This window comes from Anomaloglossus baeobatrachus, chromosome 7 (assembly GCF_048569485.1).
Source record: "Anomaloglossus baeobatrachus isolate aAnoBae1 chromosome 7, aAnoBae1.hap1, whole genome shotgun sequence".
Lineage (NCBI taxonomy): Eukaryota > Metazoa > Chordata > Amphibia > Anura > Aromobatidae > Anomaloglossus > Anomaloglossus baeobatrachus.
In genome coordinates this window covers 23,061,858-23,084,331 of record NC_134359.1, presented here as the reverse complement: position 1 = coordinate 23,084,331, position 22,474 = coordinate 23,061,858, and the positions used below count along the sequence as shown (strand labels likewise).

The 22,474-nt window shown below is 52.1% G+C and overlaps 1 protein-coding gene across 1 annotated transcript in view; it reads left to right on the top strand.

Moving 5' to 3' along the window:
- The first annotated feature begins 2,769 nt into the window (after positions 1 to 2,769).
- The window catches only part of MCM6 (minichromosome maintenance complex component 6), a 48,091-nt gene continuing 28,386 nt past the window's right edge, over positions 2,770 to 22,474 (top strand). The window contains exon 1 of the mRNA XM_075317156.1: positions 2,770 to 2,962. Coding sequence (XP_075173271.1) covers positions 2,856 to 2,962 — 107 coding nt within the window. The 5' untranslated portion in view covers positions 2,770 to 2,855. The remainder of the gene's footprint in view (positions 2,963 to 22,474) is intronic.

Sequence of the window (22,474 nt, the reverse complement as noted above, 5' to 3'; positions counted from 1 at the left end):
GAGCATAATGAGCGGAAGCAAGTGACAGGAGCGGCAGAGACAGCAGCGCTGGTGAAACACTCGGACATACGTATGCTCTACACGGCCACATGGTCCTTGTGAAAACACGCACATGTGCGCAGACCCATTGATTTTTATGGGTCTACGTATGTCCGTGTGAAAACGGACGTCACACATACTGGAGACACGGATGTGTGAAGGGGATCTTGGGCTGAGAAGGGGCCAAATAATCATGGGCCTCCCCAGCCTGATAATATCAGCCCCAAGCTGTCTGCTTTACCTTTGCTGATTATCAAAAAAATAGGGGGGCACCACAGAGTTATTTTTAATCATTGATTTATTAGGTTAAGGCTGATTTCAGATCAGTGTTTTCCTGCTGCACTCCAAGATCCGGCACAATGGCAGTACAGTACAATACAGTTCACTGGCAAGCTCCGGGCACATGCGGTCATGTGACCAGAGCATGTGACAGCATGTTACGGGGCTTGCCGCACGGTCTGTGAACTGTATTGTACTGTACTGCCCCTGTGCCGGATCTTGGAGTGCGGCAGGAAAACGCTGATCTGAAACGGCCCTAAACCACTTTTTAATGCCACAAGAAAGGCACTAAAGGGTGTTAGGGTACAATATGTAGGGGCTGTGACATTATACAGTGTGTCCACTGCCATTAACTTGAGAATGGTGGCAGCTATAGGCATAGAAGTGGTGTCTAGGTATAGTAAAGTAACCATGCGCTACGCAATGAAACCACCTATAGCGCCACCTGGTGGAAAACAACGGAGTTAGCATTTTTATCTCAAAAACGGAACGAGATAGAGAAAAAAAGTGAATTACAAAGTTGTAGAGCGTCATCAATTCAATACGAATCCACACCTTGCATACAGAAATGCTATGATTAGAACGTGTAAAACTCACAAGACTGCGGACGTGAAGCGATACCTCATGGAGACATTCCTGCAAGTCATTGGGTATGGTGGCTGTGTGGAGTGGCCTCCACGCTCACCTGACCTGACCCCATTGGACTTCCCTCTGTGAGGTCACATCAAACAGCAGGTGTATGCGACCCCTCCACCAACATTGCAGGACCTACAACGACGTATCACAGATGCTTGTGCAAACGTGTCACCTACCATATTGCACAACGTGCAGCAAGATACAGTATGCTGTGCAGAGGCCAGATGTGCATTGCAGCTGACGGGGGACACTTTGAGCATCAAAGTTATATGAGCGCTATATGCGTGACCAGCATTCATTGTTTTGGGGGGGGGGGGGTCATGGGTTTCATATCACAGCATTTCTGTATGCAAGGTGTGGATTCGTATTGAATTGATGATGCCCTACAACCTTGTAATTCACTTTTTTTTCTCTATCTCATTCCATTTTCAAAATAAAAATGCTAACTCCGTTGTTTTCCACCAGGTGGCGCTATAGGTGGTTCCATAGCGTAGCGCATGGCTACTTTACTATACCTAGACACCACTTCTATGCCTATAGCTGCCGCCGTTCTCAAGTTAATGGCGGTGGACAGGATATGGGTGGACACACTGTATATCTCCAGAAGATCTCTCTAGTCTATCATCCATGTAGCTATATCGGTATATTTTTGTATATTTGTGTGTATTGGGACGCTGAACTCTTTGCTTTGGGTAACTGTTAGGGCTCATGCGCACGTAACTGCTGATTCTTCTGCAGTGATTCGACAGCTCATGTGCGCTTCAAATCACTGCAGAAAGACTGCATAATGAGTGCAGTACTTTTGTTAAAAAAAAAAAAGCTGATTTCATGCTCTATGGCTGCTGCCCCCACCATAGACAGAGCGGGAGCTGCATCCAGAACGCACAAATAATTGACATGCTGCTTTTATGAACGCACGGATTTGGGTCAAAATTTTAGCATCCAAATTGCTGCGTTCATAAAAGCAACGTGCGCAAGTATTATGCATAATCTTCATAGATTGTGCAGGGGACGCAGGACGCATGCAATTACGCAACGTGCGCATGAGCCCTAAAGCTACGGCAAAATTCTGCACAGAAAGTGCAGTATGCGGTGTAAAAAAGCAGCGCAGTGCGTGGAGATTTCTATTATTCCCATCCACTTTGCTTGTACTGTAAGACGCGAGAGGTGCTTTTTTTTTGTCTTGTGATGTTTGTTGACTGCTTTTTTTGCACCAAATTCTTCAAAGCGATGCGCGGTTCATGAATATTTTGGAAAATTAAAAAATGCTCCTTATTTTTCTCCTGTTTACAACTTTTTAACATAGAGACGTATGGTCAGTCGAAATTTCAGCAGTGCAAAAAATTACTCCAGAAGGGGGCGCTGTCGTGCATGCATCATTTTATTTATTTATTATATATATATATATATAATATATATATATATATATATATATATATATATATATATATATATATATATAAAAATATAGTTGTGGTTGATGAATCAGTCGAAGCATAAAACTTAAAAAAAAACTCAAGCGCCTCGTATACCGTAGACTTTACAAAAGGTGTAAATTAAGAACAAGAAAAACTTTCTAGAAGACTGAAATACAACAGTCTCGGGCGCGTTCTGCATGACAGCTGACCCTCTGCAGCTTCCGTAACTGTTCTCCACCGCTAGATGTCGCTCTCTCCACCAACCTCACTGCGATTGTCTCCAGCGAAGGACGAGTTAACAGTTATAGCTACGCGCTGCTCCGCCCCCTTCCTCAGTGGCGCGAAAATCTACTCCATCCCTCTGCGGCTATTGGCTGCGCTTGGCGCGAAACGGGTCACGTGGTGCCGCAGTTTGGCGCGAAATCCCAGCGTTGTCTTCGCAGCGAGCAGGAAGCGGCGTCTCTGGTCAGAACCGAGCGGACGATGGACGTAGCGGAACCCAGCGTGAACGCCGCGGCAGCCGCCGCCCAGCCGGTGAAGGATGAGGTGGCGGAGAAGTGCCAGAAACTGTTCCAGGACTTCTTGGAGGAGTGAGTGCCCATCCCCCATCACAGCCCGGCCTCGCATTAGCAGCGCTGCTGGTCTGTGCACTCAGGGGCCATGTCCAGAGCCACCAATCACAGGGCTTCATTTGTGCCCTAGGGATTGGTTGCTGTGGGCAACGGCCACCTCTGTAGGGGTAATAGTGCCACAAAGTGGCCGCTGCTGTAACGGCCTCTAATGCTATTAAATGGTTGAAGCTGAAAAGTGCTCGTAAAATCAGCAGCTCTATTATAAATAATAATCAGCTCTGCAATCAGGAGGATTATTCTACAGCTTACTGCCTGTTGCTTAGGTTACCGACCCACTCTGCGGTGTTTTTTAGGCAAGCAGTGTACTCTTGTTCTAAAGCTGGGTGTCCCTGAGCTCCGATGCTGCAGAGGTGGTGTTGGTTTATGACCAAAGCCTATAACAGCGTGCTGCTGCCCAGAGCTATCAAGGAGGATCGCAAGGGATGGGGGCGCCTGCGCGTGGGGAGGGCAGCGGTTGGGGGATGGGGGTGCCTGCGCGTGGGGAGGGCAGGGGATGGGGGCACCTGCGCGCAGGGAGGGCAGCGGATGGGGGTGCCTGCGCGCGGGGAGGGCAGCGGTTGGGGGATGGGGGCGCCTGCGCGCGGGGAGGGCAGCGGTTTGGGGATGGGGGCGCCTGCGTGCGGGGAGGGCAGCGGTTTGGGGATGGGGGCGCGAGGGGAGGGCAGGGGATGGGGGCGCCTGCGTGCGGGGAGGGCAGCGGTTGGGGGCGCCTGCGCGCGGGGAGGGCAGCGGTTGGGGGCGCCTGCGCGCGGGGAGGGCAGCGGTTTGGGGATGGGGGCGCCTGCGCGCGGGGAGGGCAGCGGTTGGGGGGGCGCCTGCGCACGGGGAGGGCAGCGGTTTGGGGATGGGGGCGCGAGGGGAGGGCAGGGGATGGGGGCGCCTGCGCGCGGGGAGGGCAGGGGATGGGGGCGCCTGCGCGCGGGGAGGGCAGCGGTTGGGGGCGCCTGCGCGCGGGGAGGGCAGCGGTTGGGGGATGGGGGCGCCTGCACGCGGGGAGGGCAGTAGTAGGGGAGGGGGCGCCTGCGTGCGAGGCTGAAACGGGACAGACTATATGGTCTTACAGAGTGCAGGTATCTTATCACGTGCATGGTCTTGTCACAATCTGTGTATTAGGTTTTCAGATGGATCTAATGTCAGAACGGCTCACTTTGCAGATGTTCAAGATTTATTTTTTTTTCCTTCTTTAGGTGATTTTTAACCGCTTTAAAGAGAATCTGTCACCAGGTTTTTGCTCTCTCGTCTGAGAGCAGGATAATACAGAGACCCTGACTCCAGCGATGTGTCACTTACTGAGCCGTTTGTTGTCATTTTGATAAAATCAATGTTTTTTCTGCTGCAGATCTAGCAGTTATACAGAGCTCATGAATATTCTGGACTACCTGCAGCACGCCAAGTAGTCCTGTAATGATAATCTGCTGATTTAAGCACTGATTTTATCAAAACTACAATAAGCAGCCCAATAAGTGACACATTGCTGGAATCAGAATCTCTGTCCCTACATTATGCTTTTCTCAGATTAGGTGGCAAAAACCTGGTGACAGATTCCTTTAAGTTTGGGACACATCTTTTAACCTATCAATCTTCTTCCTTTGGAAGCCACTCGCTTTTTGGACCTTTTCAAATAAACTAAAAAAAGCATAAAAGGTGCAGTGTGTACATACCCTGGAGAGGTTTACATGGCGTCAACACCCAGAGCTTGCTGAACAGATTGGATGAAACTCTGCATCGGCACGACGTGAACTATATGGGTCAGATGCACCGCACATTGTCCGTAGCAAAATCTGCATTGTATTATGTGTTTGCTTTAAACCTGGTGAACATCTGCAGAATGGACGAGCGCTGCTGCACGTTTTGTTTAGTGCCTTGTTCGCAATGCTGGCATTGTGGATTTTTGTCATCCAGAAAAATCTGCAACAGATCTGCTACATATAAATGCACCTGTAATATGCGCTGACCCAGCTGCTGATCCGCGACATAGAAAGCATACGACACTCATCTAATAGCCGTCACAGGACTTTCAGGTGCTCAGAATGATCGTTAGTGCAATTGATTCACTTACACTTGTTGTTCTTGACAGCACATCCTCCTATTCACATTAGATCATGTGCTGCCAAGAAAATATATAATCGCCCAATTTACAAGCGTTTTCCTCGTTCAGCATGTGATCAGTGGCCTGTTTACACTGCTAGATTATTGACAAACAGTCCGAGGACTTCGCTTTCCCAATAATTGTACAGTCATGGCCAAAGGTTTTGAGAATGACACCAAAATGCTATTTTCACATGATCTGTTGCCCTCTGGTTTTTAATTGTGTTTGTCTGATGTTTACATCACATACAGAAATATAATTGCAATCATATTATGAGACCAAAAGGTTCTATTGACAGTTAGAATGAGTTGGGCTACTTTCACACATCAGTTTTTTCTTCATCGTTCCTTATGGGGAGACCCAGACATTGGGTGTATAGCTTCTGCCTCCGGAGGACACACAAAGTACTACACTCAAATGTGTAGCTCCTCCCTCCTAGCATATACACCCCCTGGTAGCCAGTCCTAGCCAGTTTCAATGCTTTGTGTTCAGGAGGTCACACACACACATGCATTCTCTGATTTTTGATTTTTTGGATTTCAAAGATTTGGAAGAAAAGCGGGTCCAGTCTGGACTCCCGGCATGTCCCTTCTCACCCCACTGTGTCGGCGGTGCTGTTAAGGTTGACTTTACAAGGCCGGAGCCTTCACATGCCGCGCTCCTTCACCATCCCCTGGGGCTCTGGCTTGAAGTGGGAGCCATCTCGGTTCTCACTGCTTTGCAGGAGACCGGTCTCCATCCGCAGCCCTTTTTCAGGATCCTGCCGGACGGAGCGTTTAACCCCCCCCCCCCCCCCCAGGGACCTGGCACCTGCGTCTCAAAAGCTAAGTATTGAGACGTTTTTACCACAGAAAGTGGTCTTTCCAGGGTTCCCTGTACTTTATTTATTGGGGGAGTGTGTTATGTGACTGTGGTAACATTTCCGGCCGGTTCTCCAGTTTTCACTGGAGAACCGCGCCGATGGTGCCTGCACGCTGGCCGCATGTTTAAATCTAGGCCCCGGCTTCGCCTGAGGCCTAGTTTCGGTTTCACTCCCCCTGCATGTCAGCATGCAGAGGGACAGTGTGGCTCCGCCCAGCGGCTATTCAGCACAGGGAACGGAACCCCTCACTGAGGAAGGATTCCCTCCCCTGTATGCCTCATTTGCCCGCTCTCAGAGTAGGCCCCGCCCCCTCTCCTCGCTCCGGTCGCCATTTCTTTGTCGCTCCATTGGGAGACCCAGACAATTGGGGTGTATAGGCTATGCCTCCGGAGGCCGCACAAAGTATTACACCAAAAGTGTAAAGCCCCTCCCCTTCTGCGTATACACCCCCCGTGCTCCCACGGGCTCCTCAGTTTTTTGCTTTGTGCGAAGGAGGTCAGACATGCACGCATAGCTCCACAGCTTAGTCAGCAGCAGCTGCTGACTATGTCGGATGGAAGAAAAGAGGGCCCATACTAGGGCCCCCAGCATGCTCCCTTCTCACCCCACTCTTGTCGGCGGTGTTGTTAAGGTTGAGGTATCCATTGCGGGTACGGAGGCTGGAGCCCACATGCTGTTTTCCTTCCCCATCCCCCTTAGGGCTCTGGGTGAAGTGGGATCCTATCGGTCTCCAGGCACATGAGACCGTGCTCCATCCACAGCTCCTGAGGACTCTGCTGGATAGGAGCCGAGTATCGTTCAGGGACATGGCCCTGCTACTTTGAGGTACTCTGTGTCCCCGTGGGGACCGCGCACAGCAACACTCCAGCATTGCTGGGTGTGCTAGTGCACCGGGGACCGCGGCGCTGACTGCGTTTGTGCCATTACACACTGCAGCGTCGCTGAGTGTGTTAGTGTATGGGGACTGCCGTGCTGACCGCCGCTGCCATTGTTATCACTGCAGCGCGGCTGGGACTGTTAGTGCGCCGGGGACTTCCGCGCCGACCGCGCTTATACAGCGGCCGCGCTGATAACTCGAGTCCCCGGCTTTTGCGGCCTAGTCTCTTTTTCTTCCCGCCCCCAGCCCTGCCAGTCAGGTGAAGGGCGGGACGCTGTACAGGACGGCAGCACTGAGGGCTGGAGCATGCTTTGCATACTCCACCCCCCTCACTGTGCACAGTGGGGCACCAGTTCCCGCACTTTCTAGGTCACGTCCACGGCTCCCTCCTCTCCTCAGGACGCCGGCAGCCATTCCTGTCAGCTCCCCTGACGCTGCAGAGGGGAGACAAGCTCTGGGGGACCCAGGCAGGGGATGCTGGTGGCCACACAACCGCTTTAAGCGGGCGGTAATCAGCACCTGAGGTGCTGGCCCCACTTGTGCTGAAGTGTAATTATAGATTATATGTTTATAGGCTATACTTTACACTGTATGGTGCACGGTTGTTTTTGGCTATATACCCTCCTGTATTGCTCATGGGAGACAACAGCATGGCACCCACAAGAGGCAGGGGTGCCAAAACACAGGCTTACTATGCTGCCTGCGCCGCATGTACGACCTCGCTACCGGCAGGTTCCACTGACCCTCATTGTGTGCAATGCTCGGCCCCTGTGGCACTTGCTCAGCCAGAGCCTCTGCTAAGGGGGGCCCAGGGGGAACCACCTGTTAACACTGTCCAGGTGACAGGGACGGAGTTTGCAGTTTTTACTGAAAGACTTTCTGAAACTATAGCTAAGATTCTAGAAGCTTTGCAGTTCAGACCGGTATCTCAGACCATGGGCACTGTGGAATCATTGCCCCCTGGTCCCCCTCAGTTGGAACAACAATGTTCCCCCGGGGTGTCTCATAGATCCCAGGGGGAGGTCTCTGACACGGACCGCAGCACCAGACCGCCTAAGCGAGCTCGCTGGGAAATCCCCTCGACCTCATCACATTGTTCAGGGTCTCAGAAGGGGGACTCTCTGTATGATGAAGCGGAGGTAGCTGATCAGGATTCGGATCCTGAGGCCGCTCTCAACCTTGATACTTCTGATGGTGACGCCAATGATCTTATCGCGTCCATACATCAAATGTTGGATATTTCTCCCTCGGCTCCTCCAGTGGAGGAGTCAGCCTCTCAGCAGGAGAAATTCCGTTTCAGGTTCCCCAAGCGTACAACGAGTATGTTTCTGGATCACTCCGACTTCAGAGAGGCAGTCCAGAAACACCGAGTTTGTCCAGATAAGCGTTTTTCCAAGCGCCTTAAGGATACACGTTATCCCTTCCCCCCGGACGTGGTCAAGGGCGGGACTCAGTGTCCCAAGGTGGATCCTCCAATCTCCAGACTGGCGGCTAGATCCATAGTTGCTGTTGAAGATGGGGCTTCACTCAAGGATGCCACTGACAGACAGATGGAGCTCTGGTTGAAATCCATCTATGAAGCTATCGGCGCGTCTTTTGCTCCAGCATTCGCAGCCGTATGGGCACTCCAAGCTATTGCAGCGGGTCAAGCGCAAATTGACGCACTCACACGTACGTCTGCGCCGCAAGTGGCGTCCATAACTTCTCAAACGTCGGCATTTGCGTCCTACGCTATTAATGCTGTCCTGGACTCTGCGAGCCTACGGCGGTTGCAGCCGACCATTCGGTGGCAAGACGCAGAGCCTTGTGGCTACGGGAATGGAAGGCAGATTCGGCTTCCAAAAACTGCTTAACCGGTTTGCCATTTTCTGGCGACCGTTTGTTTGGTGATAGGCTGGATGAAATCATCAAACAATCCATGGGAAAGGAAACATCCTTACCCCAGGCCAAACCAAAACTACCCCAACAGAGGAGGGGACAGTCGAGGTTTCGGTCCTTTCGGGGTGCGGGCAGGTCCCAATTCTCCTCGTACAAAAGGCCTCAGAAGGATCAGAGGAACTCCGATCCATGGCGGTCTAAGTCAGAGACATTCTGTCTCACGGTTACAGGATAGAGTTCGGCTCTCGTCCTCCGACTCGATTTTTCAGAACATCTCCGCCTCCCGAGCGAGCCGATGCTCTTCTGCAGGCGCTGGGCACTCTGAAGACAGAAGGAGTGGTGGTCCCTGTTCCTGTTCAGCAACAGGGTCACGGTTTTTACTCCAACCTGTTTGTGGTTCCAAAGAAGGACGGGTCTTTCCGTCCTGTCCTGGACCTAAAACTGCTCAACAAACACGTAAAGACCAGGCGGTTCCGGATGGAATCCCTCCGCTCCGTCATCGCCTCAATGTCCCAAGGAGATTCCTTGCATTGATCGATATCAAAGATGCTTATCTCCACGTACCGATTGCTCCAGAGCATCAGCGCTTCCTGCGCTTCGCCATAGGAGACGAACACCGGCAGTTCGTGGCACTGTTGTTCGGCCTGGCGACAGCCCCACGGGTTTTCACCAAGGCCATGGCTGCAGTAGTTGCGGTCCTCCACTCTCAGGGTCACTCGGTGATCCCTTACTTAGACGATCTGCTGGTCAAGGCTCCCTCTCAAGAGGCATGCCAGCACAGCCTCACCGCGACTCTGGAGACTCTCCAGAGTTTCGGGTGGATCATCAATTTTCCAAAGTCAAATCTGACACCGGCCCAATCGCTGGCATATCTTGGCATGGAGTTTTCATACCCTCTCAGCGATAGTGAAGCTTCCGCTGATCAAGCAGCGGTCACTACAGACAGGGGTACAATCTCTCCTTCAAGGCCAGTCACACCCCTTGAGGCGCCTCATGCACTTCCTGGGGAAGATGGTGGCAGCAATGGAGGCAGTCCCGTTCGCGCAGTTTCACCTGCGTCCTCTTCAATGGGACATCCTACGCAAATGGGACAGGAAGCCGACGTCCCTCGACAGGACCGTCTCCCTCTCTCAGGCAACCAAAGCTTCCCTTCGGTGGTGGCTTCATCCCACTTCATTATCGAAGGGGAAATCCTTCCTACCCCCATCCTGGGCGGTGGTCACGACGGACGCGAGTCTGTCAGGGTGGGGAGCAGTTTTTTCTCCACCACAGGGCTCAGGGTACGTGGACTCGGCAAGAGTTCTCACTTCAGATCAATGTTCTGGAGATCAGGCCAGTGTATCTAGCCCTAAAAGCGTTCCAGCAGTGGCTGGAAGGCAAGCAGATCCGAATTCAGTCGGACAACTCCACAGCGGTGGCTTACATCAACCACCAATGAGGAACACGCAGTCGGCAAGCCTTCCAGGAGGTCCGGCGGATTTTGATGTGGGTGGAAGCCACGGCCTCCACCATCTCCGCAGTTCACATCCCGGGCGTGGAAAACTGGGAAGCAGATTTTCTCAGTCGCCAGGGCATGGACGCAGGGGAATGGTCCCTTTACCCGGACGTGTTTCAGGAGATCTGTTGCCGCTGGGGGATGCCGGACGTCGACCTAATGGCGTCCCGGCACAACAACAAGGTCACGGCATTCATGGCACGTTCTCACGATCACAGAGCTCTGGCGGCAGACGCCTTAGTTCAGGATTGGTCGCAGTTTCAACTCCCTTATGTGTTTCCTCCGCGGGCACTGTTGCCCAGAGTGTTACGCAAGATCAGGACTGACTGCCACCGCGCCATCCTCGTCGCTCCAGACTGGCCGAGGATGTCGTGGTACCCGGATCGGTGGCATCTCACGGTCAGCCAACCGTGGGCACTACCAGACCGACCAGACTTGCTGTCTCAAGGGCCGTTTTTCCATCTGAATTCTGCGGCCCTCAACCTGACTGTGTGGCCATTGAGTCCTGGATCTTAGCGTCTTCAGGATTATCTCAAGAGGTCATTGCCACTATGAGACAGGCTAGGAAACCAACGTCCGCCAAGATCTACCACAGGACGTGGAAGATATTCCTGTCATGGTGCTCTGATCAGGGTCTTTCTCCCTGGCCATTTGCCTTGCCCACTTTTCTGTCCTTTCTTCAGTCCGGATTGGAAAAGGGTTTGTCGCTTGGCTCCCTTAAGGGACAAGTCTCTGCGCTCTCTGTGTTTTTTTTTCAGAAGCGCTTGGCCAGACTTCCACAGGTACGCACGTTCCTGCAGGGGGTTTGTCACATCGTCCCTCCTTACAAACGTCCGTTGGAACCCTGGGATCTGAACAGGGTGCTGATGGTTCTTCAGAAACCACCGTTCGAGCCAATAAGGGATATTTCTCTCGCACGCCTTTCGCAGAAAGTGGTTTTCCTAGTAGCAGTCACTTCACTTCGGAGAGTGTCTGAGCTAGCAGCATTGTCATGCAAAGCCCCTTTCCTGGTGTTTCACCAGGACAAGGTGGTTCTGCGCCCGGTTCCGGAATTTTTACCTAAGGTGGTATCCCTTTTTCATCTCAATCAGGATATCTCCTTACCCTCTTTTTGCCCTCATCCAATTCACCAATGTGAAAAGGATTTGCACTTGTTAGATCTGGTGAGAGCACTCAGACTCTACATTTCTCGTACGGCGCCCCTGCGCCGCTCGGATGCACTCTTTGTCCTTGTCGCTGGCCAGCGTAAAGGGTCACAGGCTTCCAAATCAACCCTGGCTCGGTGGATCAAGGAACCAATTCTCGAAGCTTACCGTTCTGCTGGGCTTCCGGTTCCCTCAGGGCTGAAGGCCCATTCTACCAGAGCCGTGGGTGCGTCCTGGGCTTTGAGGCACCAGGCTACGGCTCAACAGGTGTGTCAGGCGGCTACCTGGTCGAGCCTGCACACTTTCACGAAACACTATCAGATGCATACCTATGCTTCGGCGGATGCCAGCCTAGGTAGGCGAGTCCTTCAGGCGGCGGTTGCCCACCTGTAGGACGGAGCCGTTACGGCTCTATTATGAGGTATTATTTACCCACCCAGGGACTGCTTTTGGACGTCCCAATTGTCTGGGTCTCCCAATGGAGCGACAAAGAAGAAGGGAATTTTGTTTACTTACCGTAAATTCCTTTTCTTCTAGCTCCAATTGGGAGACCCAGCACCCGCCCCTGTTTTTTTGTGTACACATGTTGTTCATGTTGAATGGTTTCAGTTCTCCGATATTCCTTCGGATTGAATTTACTTTAAACCAGTTTATAATTTTTTTCCTCCTTCTTGCTTTTGCACCAAAACTGAGGAGCCCGTGGGAGCACGGGGGGTGTATACGCAGAAGGGGAGGGGCTTTACACTTTTGGTGTAATACTTTGTGCGGCCTCCGGAGGCATAGCCTATACACCCCAATTGTCTGGGTCTCCCAATTGGAGCTAGAAGAAAAGGAATTTACGGTAAGTAAACAAAATTCCCTTCTTTCTCAGCGTTCTCAGTGTCTGCATAGGCACAGAGATACCACATTGTGACAAGTTGGGGCCAGGGCTGGGGGACTGGAGGCACGGAAATGTATGTTAAACGGTCTTGCAGCCACAACCTCCAGTTGTGCAGCTGCTTATATTCTCTGTTTATATACTCTGCTGGGGTCATTCTGGAGATGCATTCCCTCACAGAGCCCCCACTTCTGCAGCATGTCTCACATCAGAGCAAGGCTGCAAGGCTGTTCTTAATACGCACTGCATGTAGACTCGTACTGCCTGTACTGAGCACATAAACACAGTGGTCCCTCAGCCTGGAGGCTCGTCAGTGGTCCCTCCAGCTGCTCCGGTGGTGCTGAGCATGCATTAGCCCCCTTCTCAGGGCGCTTCGGCTGCTACGGCTCGCTCAGCAAGCTCTCAGAGGACTCTTCATCTGGTCTCAGACCCCGTCCTCCTAAATTGGAGACGCAGGGTCCCCTGTCCTTCCCCGTCCCGCAGCTCTGATTCACGAGCCGACTCACTGGACGAGGAGGATGTCTTTACTGGGGGCTCGGACGCTACTTAATGTACCATTGATCGGTCCGAAGGTGACGCAGATGCTAATGATTTGATTGCGTCCATTATATTTGTACTGGACCTCAATCCGCCTGTATCAGGGGAGTATCCCCCTCTGGCAGAAAGGCATCAGTATACCTTAAGAGAACAAGGAGTGTGTTCCTTAACCACTCCAGTTTTCAGCCCACTGTGACCAAGCCCAGAGCCTGTCCTGACAGACGCTCCCAAAGCGTGGTTCTGATGACTGTTTCCCCCTTCCACCAGAGGTGGTCAAGGAGTGGGGCTTATTCACCAAGGGTGGTCCCTCCGGTGTCTAGTATTTCAGCCCGGATAGTTGTATCAGTAGCTGACGGCACCTCTCTAAGGTTCCCACTGTACATTAATTCTGTACTGGACCTCAATCCGCCAGTATCAGAGGAGCAAACTTCTCTGGCAACAGGCCACCAGTTTACCTTGCCTAAGAGAATAAGGAGTGTGTTCCTTAACCACTCCAGTTTTCAGGCCACTGTGACCAAGCCCAGGGTCTGCTCTGGCAAACGCTTCCCAAAGCGTGGTTCTGATGACAGTTTTCCCCTTCCACCAGAGGTGGTCAAGGAGTGGGCTCATTCACCAAAGGTGGTCCCTCTGGTGTTTAGACTCTCAGCCCGGACGTTGTATCAGTGGCTGATGGCTCCTCACTTACGGCTTTGCTGTCCGCCAGGTTGTCCTTCTGGCCAAATCTGTATGGAGGCGGCAGGGGCCTCATTCTCCCCAGCTTTTGCAGCAGTGCGGCTTTCAAAGCCATCTCTGCTTCTCTTGAGGAGATGCATTCCCTCACAGGGACTCTTTGCCCGAAATGGTTGCCTTAACTTCCAGACTTCAGTCTTTTCATCCTATGCCATGTCTGTCATGCTGGAGACTCTCACCGCACTGCGGTGGCTTCGGCTAATTTCCTCGCTATCCGCAGGCTCCGGTGGCTTCGGAAGCGGAAGGCGGATGCTTCTAAAGAAGTTCCTTGCTGGGCTCCCTTGTGCTGGGACCAGACTATTCGGGAACAACTGGATGAAATTATTAAGGAAGCTCTTGGCGGGAAGAGTTTCTTCCATGCCACAAACCTAAACCAGGAAACCTGTCCAGGGCAGGAATCAGTCGAGGTTTCGTTCTTTTTGTTCCTCCATCTGATCGTTCTCTAAGCCCTCGGCCTCGTCCACCAAGGATCGTAAACCCAAATGGCGCACGAGAAGACCGCAGGAGATGCTGCCACTAAGTCAGCCTCCTCCTGGCTATCTAGCCACGCCAGCAACGTCCTTGGTCAGTGGCAGGCTCTCCCACTTTGGCGACGTATGGTTTTAACACGTCTCCGATCAGTGGGTGCGAGATACCATCTCCCACGGCTACAGGATAGAATTCTATCCAGCCCGCCAAACAGATTTTTTCTGTCAACTCCCCCCTGCTCCAAGGCCGCCGCCTTCTCACAGGCTGTGGCATTCTTGCAGGCCACTGGAGTAATTGTAGCGGTTCCCGACTGGGAACGGTTCTGAGATTTCTGCTTAAATCTATTCCTAGTACCCGAGGAGGGCGGTGCCTTCCGACCTGGATCTCAAGCTTCTCAAGCATGTTCAGGTGCGGCAGTTTCGCATAGAGTCTCTGCGATCAATCAATGACCCAAAGAGATTCCCTAGCATCCATCGACATCAGAAATGCCTATCTGCATGTGCCAATCGCAGTTTCACACCAGCGTTGGCTACGTTTTGCAATCAGAGTGCTCCAATTCGTGGCTCTTCCCTTGGGGTTAGCCACGGCCCCTCGAGTATTCTCAAGGTCGGGGCAGCTGTGATTGCGGTCCTGCACCTCTAGGGGTTGGCAGTGATTTTTTTTGTCCAGGACAGCCTTCTACTCTGGGTTTTCATCCAGTGCAGACTGTTAGCGGAGTGCCTCGCTCACTCTCGCCACTCTAACCAATTCGGGTGGTTTGTCATTCTGTCCAAGTCCACTCTGACTTCGACCCAGAAGTTCACATACTCAGGGACGCAATTCGAGACTCTGTCGGCACTTGTGAAGCTGCCCTTAGTCAAACAGCAGTCCCTCCGCTGGCGGTTGACGTCGTTCCATCATGCACCTAATACAGGTGCTGGATCAGATGGTGGTGTCAATGGAAGCGATTCCTTTGCCCAGTTTCATCTGCGTCCTCTGCGGCTGGATATTTTCCGCTGTTGGAACAGGCGGACTTCCTCCACGGGGCGGTGGCTTCGCCACAGACCAGGGGCTCGTTTCAGTGGTGGCTTCGTCCCCTCTGTCTCAGGGACGCTCCTTCCTTGCTCCGTCCCGGGTGATCCTCACCAAGATGCTAGTCTATCCGGCTGGGGAGCAGTATATCTCCACCATGGAGCGTAGGGCACTTGGACTCTGTCCGAATCAGCCCTCTGGATCAATGTGCTGGAAATCAGAGCTGTGTTTCTAGCTCTCTAAGCCTTTCACCATCTGTTGGCGGCCAGGCACATTCGAGTCCAGTCAGACAACGCTACAGCGTTTGCCTACATCAACCTCCAGGGCGGGACACTCAGCCGCTTGGCAATGTTGGAGGTTCATCGCATTCTTCTGTGGACGGAGGACTCCTAGTCCACCATATCCACAGCCCACATCCCAGACGTGGAAAACTGGGAGGCTGATTGTCTCAGCCGTCAAACCGTGGCTCCACGATCCTCAGGTTTTTGCGGCAGACGCACTGGTTCAAGTTTGGTCCCAGCTTCGTCTGTCTTACGTGTTTCACCCTCTAGTTCTTGCCCAGAGTCCTGCGCAAGATCAGAAAGGAGGGCCGTCGGGTCATTCTCATTACTCCAGACTGACCCAGGCAAGCTTGGTACCCTGACCTGCTCCGTCTGTCCGTAGAGGTGCCATAGCATCTCCCGGACTGTCCAGACCTTCTCTCACGAGGTCCGTCCTTCCGCCAGAACCTGCGGCTCTCAGATTGACGGCGTGGCGTTTGAGTCATGGATCTTGTCGACTTCTGGTATCCCTCCTAAAGTCATCTCCACTATGACTCGAGCTCGGAAGTATCCTTTGGCCTTTTGGCCTTGCCGACCCTCCTGTCCCTTCTACAGTCCGGTCTGCAGCTAGGACTATCCCTCAATTCCCTTAAGGGACAGGTCTCGGCTCTATCAGTGTTGTGCCAGCGGCGTATCGCCCGGCTGGCCCAGGTGCGCTCCTTCATGCAGGGCGTATCTCACATCATTCCGCCTTACCGGCAGCCCTTGGGGCCCTGGGACCTTAATTCGGTCCTCACGGCTTCCGGAAACCCCCCTTTGAGCCTCTTAGGGAGGTTTCTTAGTTTAGTCTTTCACAGAAAGTGGTCTTTCTAGTGGCCATAACTTCCCTCAAGAGAGTCTCTGTTTTGGCTGCACTCTCTTCGGAGTCCTCCCTTCATCAAGACAAGGTGGTTCTCCGTCCGACTCCGGACTTTCTCCCTAAGGTGGTTGCTGTTCCACCTTAACCGGGGCATTTTCCCTGCCTTCCTTTTGTCCGGCTCCTGTTCATCGCCTTGAAAGGGCGTTGCATACTCTGGATCTGGTGCGGGCGCTCCGGATCTATGTGTCTCGCACCGCTGTTCTTAGGCGGTGCACCTCTCTTTTGTGCTGACTGCTGGTCAGCGTAAGGGACTTTCGGCTTTTAAGCCGACCCTGGCTCGTTGGTTTAGGTCGGCCATTTCCGATACCTACCAGGGTACTCAAGTGCCTCTCCCGCCGGGGATCAAGGCACACTTGACCAGAGCTGTCGGTGCCTCTTAGGCTTTCAGGCCCAGGCTACGGCTCAGCAGGTCTGTCAGACTGCCACTTGGACTAGTCTGCATACCTTTTCGAAGCACTACCAAGTGCATGCTCTTGCTTCGGCAGATGCGAGCTTGGGCAGACGCATCCTTCAGGCGGCTGTCGCCCATTTGTGAAGTTAGGTTTCGCCTACTTCTCAGTTTTTCTGTTTATTCCCACCCATGGACTGCTTTAGAACGTCCCATGGTCTGGGTCTCCCATAAGGAACGATGAAGAAAAAGAATTTTGTTACTTACCGTAAATTCTTTTTCTTATAGTTCCGACATGGGAGACCCAGCACCCTCCCTGTTGCCTGTTGTCAGGTTTCTTGTTCCGTGTGTTATCACCGGCTGTTGTTGTAGACAGAGGTTCCGGTTGTTCCGGGTTTTGCTCTGTCTCTACTTGTGGGTGGATGTCCTCCTTCAGCTTTTGCACTAAACTGGCTAGGACTGGCTACCAGGGGGTGTATATGCTAGGAGGGAGGAGCTACACGTTTGAGTGTAGTACTTTGTGTGTCCTCCGGAGGCAGAAGCTATACACCCATGGTCTGGGTCTCCCATGTCGGAACTATAAGAAAAAGAATTTACGGTAACAAAATTCTCTTTTTTTCCATCAGGTACAATCCGGAAAAAAATGGGTTAAACTGATCCGGTACTGCATCCGTTTTATCCCCATAGATTTGCATTGTTACCGGATTGTGCCTGATGGCTTTGCGTTGCATCCGTTTTTTTCCGGATGCGGCAAAATTTATCAAAGCAGCGGCCGGAGGCAACGTGTCTTGCAACGTTTTTTGTCCGGCAAAAAAACCGCATCGTGCCGGATCTGGCGCGATACGGCGTGTTTTACAATGAAAGCCTATGGACGCCGGATCCGGCACAATGCGGTAAAAAATGGATGCGGCTACTGGATCCGTTTTTGTAAACTGCGCATGCACCAAATTAATTAAAGCTTATCCTTCAAAAAAAAGGACAAACCGGATGCAAACCGTATCTACCGGATCCGGTTTTGTACGCATCCGGCATAACGGATCCGTTAAAAACCGGATCCGGTGGATACAGTTTTACATTTTTTTTGCCAGATCCTTTGGATCAGGAAAAAAAAGGATTGTGCCTGAATGCAGAAAACTGATGTGTGAAAGTAGCCTTAATGCAGCAAGTGAATATTTGCAGTGTTGACCCTTCTTCAGGACCTCTGCAATTCTCCCTGGCATGCTCTCAATCATCTTCTGGAGCAAATCCTGACTGATAGCTGTCCATTCTTGCATAAGCAATGCTTGCATTTTGCCAGAATTTGTTGGTTTTTGTTTGTACACCCGTCTCTTGATGATTGCCCACAAGTTCTCAATGGGATTAAGATCTGGGGAGTTTCCAGGCCATGGACCCAAAATCTCTGTTTTGTTCCATGAGCCATTTAGTGATCACCTTTGCTTTATGGCAAGGTGCTCCATCATGCTGGAAAAGGCATTGTTGGGGCCAAACTGCTCTTGGACAGTTGGGAGAAGTTGCTCTTGGGGGACATTCTGGTGCCATTCTTTATTCATGGCTGGGTTTTTAGGCCAGACTGTGAGTGGTGCGATTCCCTTGGCTGAGAAGCAACCCCACACATGAATGGTTTCAGGATGCTTAACAGTTGGCATGAGACAAGACTGGTGCTAGCGCTCACCTCTTCTTCTAATAAGCTGTTTTCCAGATGTCCCAAACAATCGAAAAGGGGATTCATCTGAGAAAATGACTTTACCCCAGTCTTCAGCAGTCCACTCCCTGTACCTTTTGCAGAATATAAGTCTGTCCCTGATGTTTTTTCTGGAGAGAAGTGGCTTCTTTGCTGCCCTTCTTGAAACCAGGCCTTGCTCAAGCAGTCTCCACCTCACAGTGCGTGCAGAAGCACTCACACCAGCCTGCTGCCATTGCTGCGCTAGCTCGACACTGCTGGTAGTCCCATCCCGCAGCTGAAACAGTTTTAAGATACGGTCCTGGCGTTTGCTGGTCCTTCTTGGGCGCCCTGGAGCCTTTTTGGCAACAATGGAAGCTCTCTCCTTGAAGTTCTTGATGATGCGATAGATTGCTGACTGAGGTGCAATCTTTGTAGCTGCGATACTCTTCCCTGTTAGGCCATTTTTGTGCAGAGCAATGATGGCTGCACGTGTTTCTTTAGAGATAACCATGGTTAACTGAAGAGAAACAATTATACCAAGCACCAGCCTCCTTTTAAAGTGTCCAGTGGTGTCATTCTTACTTAATCATGACTGATCGCCAGCCCTGTCCTCATCAACACCCACACCTGTGTTAATGGAACAATCACTAAAACAATGTTAGGCTGGTTTCACATCTGTGTTGTTTCAACGCAAACGGACTCCGTCACTAATGTTTACAGTTCATTTATTTACAGTGGAAGAGCGACAGCATGACTCATGCACTACCCGCATGTGTCCACATGGTGTCGCGCTTACACTGTAAATAAATGAACTGTAATACAGTAGTGACGGAGTCCGTTTGCGTGAAAATAGCGCAAGTGTGAGTGGGGCCTTAGCTGCTCCTTTTAAGGCAGGAATGCAATGATGTTGAAATGTGTTTTGGGGGTTAAAGTTCATTTCTTCGGCGCTCCATTGGGAGACCCAGACGATTGGGTGTATAGCTACTGCCTCCGGAGGCCACACAAAGCATTACACTAAAAAGTGTAAGGCCCCTCCCCTTCTGGCTATACACCCCCCGTGGGAACACGGGATGCTCAGTTTTCAAGCTTTGTGCGAAGGAGGTCAGACATCCACGCATAGCTCCACTGTTTTTAGTCAGCAGCAGCTGCTGACTATGTCGGTTGGAAGAAAAGTGGGCCCATATGGGGCCCCCAGCATGCTCCCTTCTCACCCCACTCTTGTCGGGTGTTTGTTAAGGTTGAGGTACCCATTGCGGGTACGGAGGCTGGAGCCCACATGCTGTTTTCCTTCCCCATCCCCCTAAGGGGCTCTGTGGAAGTGGGATCTTACCGGTCTCCAGGCACTGAGACCAGGCTCCATCCACAGACCCGGAGAACCTGCTGGATATGGAGCTGAGTATCGTCAGGGACAGGGCCCTGCTACATCAAGGTACTCTGTGTCCCCATACACATCGCGCACACACACACCAGCATTGCTGGGAGTGTTAGTGCGCCGGGGACAACAGCGCGGAGCGCTTGTGCTATTATTCACTGCAGCTTGCTGAGTGAATTTATGTGTTAGAAACGGTCGCGCCGGCCGCTGCTGGGTGTTTTTACACTGTGGCGCGGCTGGGACTTGTGGTGCGCCGGGGACTTCCGCGCTGGCCGTGCATGGGACGGCCGCGCTTATTACTCGAGTCCCCGGCTTTGCGGCCTAGTTTTCGTTTCGTTCCCGCCCCCAGCCCTGCCAGTCAGGGGAGGGGCGGGACGCTGTACACAAAGTCAGCGCCGAGAGCTGGAGTCTGCTTTGCATTCTCCAGCCCCCTCACTGAACACAGGGGACGCCAGTTTTCCCGCTCTTGTCTGGGGCACGCCCACGGCCCGCCCCTCTGCACAGGACGCCGGCAGCCATTACAGTTTGCAGTCTGGGCTGGAGAACGGAGACAAGCTCTGGGCAACCAGTCACAGGATTCTGGCGACCTCTCACCCGCTTTTGTGCGGGCGGTAAGCAGTGCTGACCCCACTAATGCCGGTGTTCATTTGTACTGTATGCTTGTACACTGCACTGTACGGTCGCTATTCTTGGCTATATACTCTCCTAGATGGCTAGACTACAGCAGCAAAAAAGCAAGGGTGCTAAGGCACAGGCTTTCTATGCTGCTTGTATTGCATGTGCTGAAGTGTTCAGTTGTACTTTATGCCTGTATGCTATACATTGCACTGTACGATCGCTATTCCTGCCTATATACTATCCTAGATGGCTAGACGACAGCAGCAAAAAGCAAGGGTGCTAAGGCACAGGCTTTCTATGCTGCTTGTATTGCATGTGCTGAAGTGTTCATGTGTACTTTATGCTTGTATGCTATACATGGCACTGTACGGTCGCTATTCCTGCCTATATACTATCCTAGATGGCTAGACGACAGCAGCAAAAAAGCAAGGGTGCCAAGGCACAGGCTTTCTATGCTGCTTGTATTGCATGTGCTAAAGTGTTCATTTCTACTTTGTGCTTGTATGCTATACACTGCACTGTACAGTCGCTTTTCTTGGCAGCAGCAAAAAAGCAAGAGGCAGCAAAAAAGCAGGAGTGCCAAGGCACAGGCTTTCTATGCTGCTTGTACTGCATGTGATACTGTTCCATCGGCAGGTTCCACTGATCCCCATTGTGTGCAATGCTCCCCTGTGGCATTTACTCAGCCGGGGTCTCGGCTAGAGGTGGCCAAAGGAACCACCTGTGAACCCTGTCCAGGGACAGGGACGGAGTTGCAGTTTCGGCTGACAGATTGTCTGTGACTATGGCTAACATCTTAGAGACTTTGCAGTCCAGACAGACCATGGGCAATGTTGATTCAATGCTCCCTAGCCACCCTCATTTGGAACAAATCATTGCTCCGGGGGGGTCCCATGCATCCCAGGGTGAAGGCTCTGACACGGACGACAGTCCCAGACAGCCTAAGCGAGCTCGCTGGGAGCGGCACTCGGCTTCATCACTGGTCAGGGTTCCAGCAGGAGGACTCTCCGTATGATGAGGCAGAAGTGGCTGTTCAGGACTCTGATCCTGAGACCGCTCTCAATCCGGACTCTCCGGATGGTGACGCCATAGTGAATGATCTTATAGCGTCCATCAATGGAATGTTGGATATTTCTCCCTCAGCTCTTCCAGTAGAGGAGTCAGCTTCACAGCAGGAGAAATTTCCGTTTCAGTATCTCAAGCGTAAATTGAGTACTTTTCTGGCCACTCTGACTTCAGAGAAGCAGTTCATAAACACCACGCTTATCCAGATAAGCGTTTCTCCAAATGTATTAAGGATACACGTTATCCCTTTCCACCTGACGTGGTCAAGAGCTGGACCCAGTGTCCAAAGGTGGATCCTCCAATCTCCAGGCTTGCGACTAGATCCATAGTTGCAGTGGACGATGGGGCTTCCCTTAAAGATGCCACTGACACAGATGGAGCTCGGGTTGAAATCCATCTATGAGGCTATCGGCGCGTCGTTTGCTCCAGCATTCGCAGCCGTATGGGCACTCCAAGCTATTTCAGCTGGTCTTGCGCAGATGGACACTGTCACACGTACATCTGTGCTGCAGGTGGCGTTCTTAATCTCGCATATGTCTGCATTGCGACTTACGCTATTCATGCTGTCCTGGTCTCTACGAGCCGTACACCGGGGGCGTAAGCCAACTCCGTGGTTTTGCGCAGAGCCTTGGAGTTAAGGAAATGGAAGGCAGAATCGGTTTCCAAAAAAGGGCTTAACCAATTTGCCATTATCTGGTAACAGACTGTTGGGTGACCGATTGCATAAAATCGAACAGTCCAAGGGTAAGGATTCGTCCTTACTCCAGCCCAGATCAAACAGTCGAGGTTTCGGTCCTTTCCAGGCTCGGGCAGGTCCCAATTTCCTAGTCCAAAATGACTCAAAAGGCTCAGAGGGGCTCAGATTCCTGGCGGGCTCACTCACGCCCAAAGACGGCAGCCGGAGGAACCGCTACCAAGGCGGTTTCCTTATGACTTTCAGCCTCTCTTTATCTCCGCATCCGCGGTCAAGGGCAGATTCTCCCGCTTGGCGGCATTTAGCTGCCACAGGTCAAAGACCGGTGGGTGAGAGACATTTGTCTCACGTGTACAGGATAGAGTTTTGTTCTCGTCCTCTGGCTCGATTTCTTCAAAAGACCTCCCGACCGAGCCGCTGCTCTTCTGCGAGCAGAAGGAGTGGTAATCCCTGTTCCACTTCAGGCAATCACGATGCTTATCTCCATGTGCCGATTGCTCCAGAGCACCAGCGTTGCTACGAT